General features: G+C 45.3%; 2 protein-coding genes across 2 annotated transcripts; both read left to right on the forward strand.

Annotated features, from left to right (window-relative positions):
- The first annotated feature begins 159 nt into the window (after window positions 1-159).
- On the forward strand, window positions 160-2,031 carry Myf6 (myogenic factor 6). Its single transcript, XM_021205635.2, has 3 exons — window positions 160-757; window positions 1,038-1,128; window positions 1,416-2,031. Exons 1-3 carry the CDS (start codon window positions 239-241, stop codon window positions 1,532-1,534), a joined length of 729 nt encoding a protein of 242 aa, XP_021061294.1. The 5' UTR covers window positions 160-238; the 3' UTR covers window positions 1,535-2,031.
- A 7,122-nt stretch (window positions 2,032-9,153) lies between these two features.
- On the forward strand, window positions 9,154-11,059 carry Myf5 (myogenic factor 5). The gene is made up of 3 exons (XM_021205710.2): window positions 9,154-9,668; window positions 10,368-10,443; window positions 10,866-11,059. Exons 1-3 carry the CDS (start codon window positions 9,168-9,170, stop codon window positions 11,054-11,056), a joined length of 768 nt encoding a protein of 255 aa, XP_021061369.1. The 5' UTR covers window positions 9,154-9,167; the 3' UTR covers window positions 11,057-11,059.
- The last annotated feature ends 220 nt before the right edge of the window (window positions 11,060-11,279 follow it).

Below are 11,279 nucleotides of genomic sequence, written 5' to 3' on the forward strand. Positions count from 1 at the left end.
CAGAGGTGACATTTCTCCGTTTTCTTTCAAACTAGATGTTCCAGGGAGCGCTCACTGTAATCACTTTGGGAGACTGATGCTCCATGACAGCTAGAAGTTGGATTGAGTTTCAGTAGCTACTATATATAAAGCTGGGTCGACTTATGTCACCGCACTAATTAAATGCCATCTGGGTGGCTCCTCTGGGTTTTTGAGTCCATCACCCGGATCAGATCAGTCAGAGGCCAAGGAGGAGAACATGATGATGGACCTTTTTGAAACTGGCTCCTATTTCTTCTACTTAGATGGAGAAAATGTGACTCTTCAGCCATTAGAAGTGGCAGAGGGCTCTCCTTTGTATCCAGGGAGTGATGGTACCCTATCCCCTTGCCAGGACCAAATGCCCCAGGAAGCCGGGAGCGACAGCAGTGGAGAGGAACATGTTCTGGCTCCCCCAGGCCTGCAGCCTCCCCACTGCCCGGGCCAGTGTCTGATCTGGGCTTGCAAGACTTGCAAGAGAAAATCTGCCCCCACAGACCGTCGGAAAGCAGCTACCCTGCGCGAAAGGAGGAGGCTAAAGAAAATCAACGAAGCCTTTGAGGCCTTAAAGCGTCGGACTGTGGCCAACCCCAACCAGAGACTGCCCAAGGTGGAGATTCTGCGGAGCGCCATCAGCTACATTGAGCGTCTGCAGGACCTGCTGCACCGGCTGGATCAGCAGGAGAAGATGCAGGAGCTGGGCGTGGACCCCTACAGCTATAAACCCAAGCAAGAAATTGTAAGCCCAGATGTGACCAGGGCAGGGAAATGTAAAAGGCCTATTAAAAGTCTTCCTGAGACCATAACCTCCACCTGCTTGGTGCCTACCCCCTTTCTTGCCCGCCCTTCGCCCTCTCTAATGAACCTCCAGTGACCCTAGAAGATAGAGCCCCTTCCCTAAGCTGGAAATGCGGTTGGGCCCAAGGAAGCAGGGGAGACACCCCCAAGCCTCCCCTTCTTACTCCTCCCCCCTGCGTATTTGTTTCTTTCCTAATCTGTTGCTTTGGTTTTCCTTCCAGCTTGAGGGTGTGAATTTCCTGCGCACCTGCAGCCCCCAGTGGCCAAGTGTTTCGGATCATTCCAGGGGCCTCGTGATAACTGCTAAGGAAGGTAATGTTAAAAAAAAAAAAAAAAAAAAAAAAGGCATCGGGCTGTACTGGAAGCATCTAGGCTCAGCACAGCACACAGCACAGCACAGCACAGCACAGCACAGCACAGCACAGCACAGGGGTGCTCTGGGGCGAGCACAAAGAGCTCAAAGCGAGCAACAGCCAAATCCGGGTGCTTTTTTTTTTTTCCTCTCAGGGATGCAGTCCTCCCGCGTGGCCTCGGTAGCATTTTGTGGGGCACACAGAGGGATGCTACAGGCGCGGTCTATGTTTGTTCTCTGTGCGCAGGAGGAGCAAGCGTGGATGCGTCAGCCTCCAGCAGTCTTCAGCGTCTTTCTTCCATCGTGGACAGTATTTCTTCAGAGGAACGCAAACTCCCCAGCGTGGAGGAGGTCGTGGAGAAGTAACTGGGCAGTCATTTGGAACATTCTTCACGCAGCAGGAAGACCCCCTTTTCCGCCTAATCATTTAGATTAGGGCTCACAGATGCCAGCTTTTATGAAAGGCGAGAGATTTAGTATTAAAAAAGCAACTTCTCACCACCTCAAGTGAAAGTCCTTCTCCTTGGGGCTTTTATTATGATAATTATTATTATATCAGAATGGCTAGTGGCTTAGCTCTAGAACCCTAATTTTGTTTTTAGTTTGGTTGGTTTTTTTATAACATATTAACTTTTACTATGATCACGTGACCCTTTCCTGTCAGTTGCAAACGAAGTTCATTCCTGTCTAAATCAAAGAGGGAACGTTTAATCCTAATAGCATTTAATGTACTTTTTGTAAATAGTCTTAGTACTTTCGTTTTTATGTAAGCCTAAAGGATATATTTTAAATGTGGACTTAAACATTGTATATAAAATGTGTTAAGATCCTGATATTGTAATATTAAAATATTAATATGTTTCTACATGTACAAAGGTGGCCTTAATTTGATTTAACTGTAAAGACTATAAGGACGTGTACAAAAATGAATAGCCATATTTTAACGTAGATACCACATGTGACCACTTATTTGGGCCTCGTCTTTCAGCCTAATTTATAGGGAGGAAAATGAAATTGGGAGCCATAATCACAGTTAAACTGGGTACTTTAATATTCCATGTAGACTCCTCACTTCTTGTTAGTAGGAGGCAGTATCCAGAAAACGTCTCTTCTCTCCTTTCTGTGGCCTTTTCTCTTTCTTTCTTTCTTTCTTTCTTTCTTTCTTTCTTTCTTTCTTTCTTTTCTTTCTTCCTTTCTTTCTAATTCCCCACACTGTTCTATGGTTGGTGATCTGGGTGGGATTTCCTTCCTCTGAGATTTAATTTTAAATAGACAAAAAATCTTTCAAATTTCTCCAGAAGAATTCTTTGTTCATTTCCCTAAAATATATCCAATTAATTTGGCCCCATTTATTTATTTTTCGCTCCCTGGTGTTCCAGACTGTTTCCAAGTGTAGATCTAAAGTAGCCAGGACCTACACCGGTCTGATAGCCGTTTTTTCTTGAACTAGACTAGCCCCCAGCAGACTGGAATATCTTCAAGTGCTCTTTGGTTTGAGTTTATTTTCCAAACAGAAAGATAAAAGAGAAGTGAAGTCTGTCTCTTGCAGAAGAGTGGACATCCTTGAAAGAGGGGGACGGGGCGGGGGAGCTGCTTCAATAGATAGAAGGGTTAAATGCTTGGTAGCAAAAGACAACAACAACACACATGAAACCTCTTAACTGGACCAACCAGCAAAGCCCCAGAGAGAGCCGGAAGCCCCAGGAGCTCTACTCCGTGAAGATTTTACAACGTGTGTCGCTTCTGTTTTTCCTGTAACCTCAGGGGAAAAAAAAAAAAAAAACCGACCACCAAGAAACACAGTGGGGAGGAGAGCAGAGCAAAGCAGGCCAGGTCTGCTAAAACCTGCCTTAGAGCTGCCGCTCTGTGACCAGTCCTCTCGCCATCACCGCTGACCACCCCGGCACCGCTGACCACCCTGGAACTCCACCACCGCCTCTCTGTAGCTCTCATGTAAAAGTCAAAGGGAACCAAACATTTGCCAGCCGGGATCCTTGTCCTGACCCTCCCTGTGTTGAGTAACACACACACACACACACACACACACACACACACACACACGCACACACGCACACACGTTCCAGAGAGCACCACAGACACTGCACTCTGCAGTCAGGCAGCTCTATTTTGCCACCCTTTAAGAACCTTTCTTGGAGCTAGGACATGTGGAGAATCCCTTATCCACAATGTATAGGTGTTGGAAATATTTCCAAATTCAAGGTTTTCTCGAGTTTGGGATATATGTGTAAACGTTGAGGTTCAATCTCTCTAATCCAGAAAACCAACCGATACCTAAAAGATTCTGAGCATGAATTGTCAGCGGGAGTCGGGGTGGAGGGTAAGAAGGCGGGGTTGGGTGGGTCTTGGAGAATTTTAGAGTTGCAGTACTGTGATTGTGTCTGGCTTACCTGTAACTAACTTATTTTCTAATCATATGAAAAGCTAAGAGTGTTTGGTTGTGAATACTGGTATTGGCATATAATTCCTTTTTAAGATGTTTGAGAGACTCGGTGGCTGTGTGGTCTAGGAAACTGCTGAGTCTCTGTGAGGCCTCTTTACCTAAACTAAATCCAGACTGCTACTATACAACCTGAGCCAATCAGTCTTGCTCCTGATGAGTCCTGATTTCTTGTTTATAAGACAATGGAAGAGAGGCTAATCCCTTTCTCATGGACCTGTGAAAATTCACAGATAGCTCATGAAGACACAAACTGACACTAAGATCAGTTATTTTCATTTTATATTATTAGTAAATCTCAACTGACCATCAACAGACATGTCACCCCAAACTGTAGCTTCTTGTCCTTGCTGACTCCAGCCAGGACCAGTAATCATACTGAGCAAGAGGATAAGCCATTCTTAGTCTTGTATTAATGCAATCCAACTATAACCAGTGAGAACTGCATTTATTACTTGGCCATAAGTCAACCAAACCCTCAGCTATTTCCTCTGCATCCAGAAAGATAAGAACATCTATGGTCCATGGAGTTATTTGGCTCTCGTTGACAATTGTTCCTGCAAACCTCTTTCTCCAAGTGCAGTGAGCTAGTAAACTCCAGATTACAGCCTGACTTTGAAAGCTAAATGCCAGGGCATTCCCTAGTCAAATTACCCAACCAAAATATATGTTAAGTCAATCTGGGTGGTCTCCATCTTTACTAACCGTACACATTCTATATCTCTGAATATTTTTGTCATCCAAAGGATTTGCCCTAAAATGTATTTCTGTACCAATATTTTCAAAGACCGGATTCTTTGTGCAATTGATATGTCACATCTGATCAAGTAAATATATTCATCTTAGATTATTTATAAGAAGACTTATAGTTGAAATACTCTGCATCAGAACGCTTTTTATCAACTCCTGGTCTTTCCTTGTTGATGGATTTTTATTCAGTCTTTGCAAACCAAATCTTAGCTGGGTAACTTGAGAAATTGTTTGGAGTGAGGTTGCCTATGAAAGACTCTTCATTAAATAGAGAAAATATTTTCCAAAGAGTTCATATGACCTTCGGTGATATAGCTGACATGTTAGGATTTCCAATGAAATCCTTGGTGTGTTTGTGATTTGAACTGTTTTTGTTTGATATTAATGATGATAATCTTTAACCAAGGTCAAAGCCAAAATAAACAAGACTATAGAAGCAGAAAATTAAGATATAATAACTTATTAAAGATAAGGACTTTGGGATTGAACTTAGATCTCTTTTTAGAGAGTCCTATAATGTCATATATTAAATAATGAGTGGTTTTCTGCTATGCTATTACTGAAATAATTCATAGATATCAAATATCAATAAGCCCTCTAAAGCTAACTTTCATCATCACAGCAAGACCACAGACATTGAGAAAATTTGCTTTTATCAAGTGATCTCAATTCTCTGTTAACTCATTTAAGAGGTGTGTGTGTGTGTGTGTGTGTGTGTGTAGGACAGAAATTCGGGGGCTCTTAACTCTAGGAGGGCAGGAAAAATCAGGATGATGAAAGTCACTTTTAAAATTATAAAGACATCCCTCTACCATTTATATTCTTCCTTTGGAAACATTTAACTGATTTCTTCATTTGGAGACTCTTCTCACATCACCACATATAGATTCCAAAAGCACTTAACTTTAAACATTATATTAATCTCATTGTCTGCTGTCAAGTAAACACCCAGCAGCATGCTATTTCCTTCCACAGAAGCCACCATGTACTTCCACACACTAATGGAATCTTTTCAGAGATGATCCTTGGTCCTGGCAGATTCTGTCTGCAGAAAGAATGTGTTTTGCGAGCCTAGTTCTGAGTCACTCTGCAGGATGAGAGCCACAAAGGTAGGGTGTAAGAGACAGGCTACCCCTGTCCTCCTCCCCAGGCTGCTAAATGTCCTTACATAGGCCTTTGATCTCTCCTGGGAGTCTTAGGATTCAAGCAGAGTCCAATGTCTTCCTCAGCTGTCTGGTCCACAAATTCTTCTCACTGCTCTGGCAGGTACTAATGTGTTTACATAGGTGTGCCCAGCTTCCAGAACTGATAACAATTTAAAATTGTTTAGCACATTGGGATGTCCTCTACAACAGGCAGAAGCAGGAGTTCTGCAGGCAGGGGCAGAAGTGAAGAGAAAGGGTTCCGCTGTGCATTCGAATATGTGTGTGTGTGTGTGTGTGTGTGTGTGTGTGTGTGTGTGTGTGTGTGTGTGTGTGTGTGTTATGGGTATGCATGTGTATGTGTGTCGTTGTATCTGTATATTCACTATATAAGCCAAATTTATGTTCCTATATTTCCCTTTTTTAATTTCTCCGATTTTGTTTTGTCTTTTACTATAACATTCTCACAAATCCTGCACTTCCTCTGCTGGTCTGTCCTGAGAAGTAATAGTGGGTCTTCTCGCTGGAGACACAGCCTTTCTCATCTCAGGAGCCAGTTTTCTTCCCTTTTTTGCAGACTACCTCAGGTTTTTGACCTCCCTCTTTTTTTTAGCTGCGGCGATGGCTTAAAACTTGTCTCATTTTTTATTCTTGTGGTCTGAGACCCGATTTTCAGCACTTGCGTCCCAAAGGACCCTCCACACGGACCCCCTCAGCTGTGCTCATTAAGCGGCCCGCGCTTGTGTTTTCCCTGCCTCTTTAGTTCCACTCAGCCTGCTGCTCTCTGGTAAATTTGTTTTGAGATCACCTTACCAAAGACAGCCCTAACCTCTGAGGACTCCCGCTACTGACAGGGGCCCCTGAGTGACAGCGGCTTCCCAGCGCAGGAGCCCAGAGAAAAAGCCACCAGTTTGTAAGCTTTTCTGTTTGGTGAGCCAAGAAAGCCCCCACCTCATGCCCCAACACTGAGCACGAAGCAAGCAGGATCACTTCCAGGGGGCTCCGATCCATTTCTAAAAACAGGGAGACTACTTCAAATCCTGTGTGGACAAGGGAAAATTACTCAGCCCTAGAGTTAAAGTTTACCTAAAACAAACAAACAAACAAACTTAAATGGAATCCTTTCAAGTACCAAGTTACTCTGTGAAAATGGCGAGGAACAATGAATCAACCGTGCAGGGCAGATTCGAGGCAGTAGCTATTAGGTACACACAAAAGTAAGAGGCTGACTGGGAGACAGTCGGAAGGTCGGTCGGCAGCACTGGAGCCGATGACTTCCCCTTCCACCATAAGGACCACGTTTACATCTCCATCACTGGTCTGTTTTAGTTAGCCCAAATATGAGACAGAGGTAAGGAAGGTGAAGAGGAAAGATGGGAAGGAGGAAGGGAGTGGGGAGAAGAAAGGGATGGAGAGGAGGAGAAGGAAAGAGAGGAGAAACAAAGAGAGCAGGAGGAAGAGGAAGACTATGGTTTTATGTAGTGAAGTTGCTGACCGGAACCTCTCTATGGATTTTGCTGTGAGTCTGAGGGTGAGAATATTTACCTCTCCAAAACAGCATCCCAGAGGTTCCACATGTACTATGTGTTCCATCAGGTGTACCCACAGGAGCCTTGTCTTCAGGTGTGTGTGTGTGTGTGTGTGTGTGTGTGTGTGTGCATGTTAAAGATAGTGTTGTCCCAATATTGTATCCATTTCAAAGGCAGACATTTGTAATCCAGTCCCAATAAGGGTACAGTTGGATTTTTTCATTGGCCAGATGATTAAATAACCCCTCAGTGTGAGACCCGCCAGTCCTGATTTACAGAAGAAATCTGTCTTCAAGATTACAGGACAGGGTAGAGGGAACAGAGACAGACACAGCTAGCAAGTGTAGTGAGGGACACTTTCCAGTCCCTTCCTTGAGATACTTCTCTTCACAGACAGTTATAATTTAAATGGCCCCTATAGATGCCAGATCTGTCAATCTTGGCTGCTTTAGAAAAGTTACTCTGAGACGTTGTCATCATCATCATCACCATCATCATCAAAAGGCAAGTGCAACATACACACATACACACACACACACACACACACACACACACACACACACACACAAAGGGTCACTTTGGATCCACAACACTTACTTAATTGGATGACACTCCCAAGTGTGAATTGTCCATTTTTACCTCAGGGCTACAAAAAAAAGAGGTTCAAAGCCCCCAGAGAACTTGTGTTGACCATAAGAAATGGTGTTTCTTGGATATGAATAACATGGTCCCCTCTCACGTGATCTAAAAGCGGGTTAACAGTGGAGAAGAAATCATAAAAGCTGAGGAACAGGCTGAATATATATATATATATATATATATATATATATATATATATATATATATATATGGCAGTTTTCCCCTTTTGTCTTCAGTTGACAAAAGTTTCAAAGACCTGTCTGCAAATGGCATTTCTGAAAGGCTTTTGTCACCAAAGTGTGTGAAGCCACTCTTTTAAGAGGAGTTGGAAATATTACACTAGCCCAGGATCTCTCTGAGCTGGCAGCTGGGACCCATCTGTAACGGTGTTAGCTGGCCTGAGAAGCAGAAAATTAGCGACCCCGAGAAGCTTGGCTGGCTGTTTAGTCTGTAGACATGGTAGGGCGGAGCAGCAGGCTCTGGAGAAAAGAAACTCCACGCTGGACAGGGAGCTGACTGTGAGAAACTGGACCGCTGCCGGTGCCCGTCCTCAGGCGTGGGAATCTCCCTGTTGCAGGTATTAGCCTGGGTCTGAGGCAGAGGAAGAGGCAGCAGACACGTGTGTGGGGAAGGATGGAAGCTCAGAGGGGAAGGATGTGGGAAGGTCACCTGGTCCACCTCCTTTTCAGGGCAGCAGAAGAAAAGTGTGACCCTCTGACAGAGCCACACCTCGGAAAGGAAGCACCAGCTATTGTCGTCCCCGTGAGATGAGCATCTCATCAGAACTTTACTTCTTTGGTCTTTGTCAAACAGGTTTTGAAACACCACTCTCTCTAGGTTCACTCTACCCATGAAAATGTCACCTCCTCGCTATTTTACCAACTGTTACCAGCAGACAAACTGAACTCAATCTCTTGGTAAAGTTCATGAAAATGAGAGGCAAGCACCAGAGATCCAAGCGTTCAGAATCCAGAAGCTAGGTTCCCTTTTGGAGTCAGAGGGAAATACAGGCGTTTAATGTCTTGCTACGGTGCTGCTGCTGATTATATTAAAGTGTGATTAATTTCAAGAAACCAACCCCAACCTCTTAAAGTGATCCCTAGGTTTAGTTTATCCAGAAGGCCACCAAGCAGATTGGGCTGCAGTAAAATCATTAGAGTCAAAGGGACCAGTAAACTGCAAAGTGTTTCTAGAAGAAAGACAAGAGGCTTGACCAGACAGCCCCTGTGGGGGGTTGTGGTGGGATATGCTAATAACGCCCAGCTACAGGGACCAGCCTCCCTTCCCATCCCCCAGGAATATATAAAGAGCCCCAACCTCAGCCACTGACCCGACCCTGGCCAACAGGCATCTGTCCTTGTTAATTACAGAGAGACAGTCCCAAACTCCAGGAGCTCCCGCCGGGATCTGCTGGCCTGCAGCAGCCAGGGCCTGGCTCCCTCTCTGCTGAATATAGGTATTCCCACCTGCTTCTCTGAAGGATGGACATGACGGATGGCTGCCAGTTCTCCCCTTCTGAGTACTTCTATGAAGGCTCCTGTATCCCCTCACCAGAGGATGAGTTTGGGGACCAGTTTGAGCCAAGAGTGGCAGCCTTCGGGGCACACAAAGCTGAGCTGCAGGGCTCAGACGATGAGGAGCACGTGCGTGCACCTACCGGCCACCACCAGGCTGGCCACTGCCTCATGTGGGCTTGCAAAGCTTGCAAGAGGAAGTCCACTACCATGGATCGGCGCAAGGCCGCCACCATGCGCGAGCGCAGACGCCTGAAGAAAGTCAACCAAGCTTTCGAGACACTTAAGAGGTACACCACCGCCAACCCTAACCAGAGACTCCCCAAGGTGGAGATCCTCAGGAACGCCATCCGCTACATTGAGAGCCTCCAGGAGCTGCTGAGGGAACAGGTGGAGAACTATTACAGCCTGCCGGAACAGAGCTGCTCCGAGCCCACCAGCCCCACCTCCAACTGCTCGGATGGCATGGTAAGCCTCGTTTTTTTACTATAGTCTTTGTGAAAAGTCCTGGTACCTCTTCTAAACCAGGTACAGTGGGGAACTATGTTCACAGAAAGATTTAAAACAAAAAGAAAAACAAAAACTGTCCTACAGGATTGTAGTTTGATTTCCTGTTTGCAGATGCATGCAGATGTTAAAGTAAGAGGTTGGCTTGCCTTTAAGTGACTAACAAAGTATTTTCTCTATTATTTCTTACTTACAGCAGCCACCCAGTGTATATAGATAGCTCAGTAAATAGTTAGAACGCATCCCAACATCATTCCAATTCCTGCTCGGAGGCCCGTCTGGAAGGCAATGTTGATGCATTGTTTTCAGAGGGCATCTGCGCCTGAGTTGGCAGGTTTTTGATGTGTTTTTTTGCCCTGGGAAAGCGTTCTCTCCCAGAATTAGTGTGGCTTCCTTCTACCGCAATCCATTTTGCATGGTTAACCCAGGGCACATTGCTGCGGGATTTCACCATCTTTTTCCTCTTCTCCCAGCCCGGAGACTGACCTTGGTGCCCTGGAGATTTGGAGGCATCAGCCCCTTCCTTAAATCAGTGTGGCCGGGGAGGGAACGAAGACCATTCGGTTTCCTGAGTTAGGGGGCTGGTATGATCTCACCCTAGGTCTGTGCTTCTTTTTGCCAAGGCTTAAAAATATATTTCTGTGTGTTTTGTGTTAACAGCCTGAATGTAACAGCCCTGTCTGGTCCCGAAAGAACAGCGGCTTTGACAGCATCTACTGTCCTGATGTATCAAATGGTAAGAACTGATAACTTCAGACACCTTTAAAGATCTGTTCAGTCTCATAGTTCAGTCATGGCAGTCTGTCCTTCCAAGTAGTATTTAGAAAAGGTATAAAAATGATGGCTGTGGTGGGGGGAAGGCTTTGGACCATTTTCTGCTCCAGGTTACCCAGACAGACAGACAGACCAGCATACATGCATGCACGTGCATGCACCCCCGCCCCCCCACTCACTTTTGCTTGAAATATTAGCAGGGGTCTTCCACACCTCTACCCTCGGGAATTGCTAGATATTTACTGCAAAGTTTTACATCAGTCCCTCTGTGATCACCTGACCTATGTGGTCAAAGGTGCTGACCTCGGGTTGAAAGGCCACCACAAGCAAGCCTGTCTGCATGGGGTTGGTTTTCTGAAAGCACTTTTCTCCTTGGGCTGTTAGCATGTGCTGCAGATAAAAGCTCCTTGTCCAGCTTGGATTGCTTGTCCAGCATAGTGGATCGGATCACGTCTGCAGAGCCATCTGAGTTGGCTCTTCAGGACACAGCTTCCCTCTCTCCAGCGGCCAGCACCAACTCACAGCCTGCTACCCCCGGATCCTCCAGCTCTAGACTTATCTATCATGTACTATGAACTCTCTCCCGATGACCACTCCTGCTAGGAGGGCGTCCTATGTGGGAGAAAAGAAGCCCCGCGTCTGAAGGAAAGACAAGCTGTGCAGAATATGTGCTTTTCGGTTGTAAATACTGTCTTGCCACTTTATGAGAAAAATGGATTTAACTGAAAGTCACATTTGCAATAATGGCTTCTCCTCTGCCTGTTCTTCTTGCTTTTGTTTTTGTTTTTGTTTTGTTTT

The sequence above is a fragment of the Mus pahari genome, chromosome 9 (assembly GCF_900095145.1).
Source record: "Mus pahari chromosome 9, PAHARI_EIJ_v1.1, whole genome shotgun sequence".
Lineage (NCBI taxonomy): Eukaryota > Metazoa > Chordata > Mammalia > Rodentia > Muridae > Mus > Mus pahari.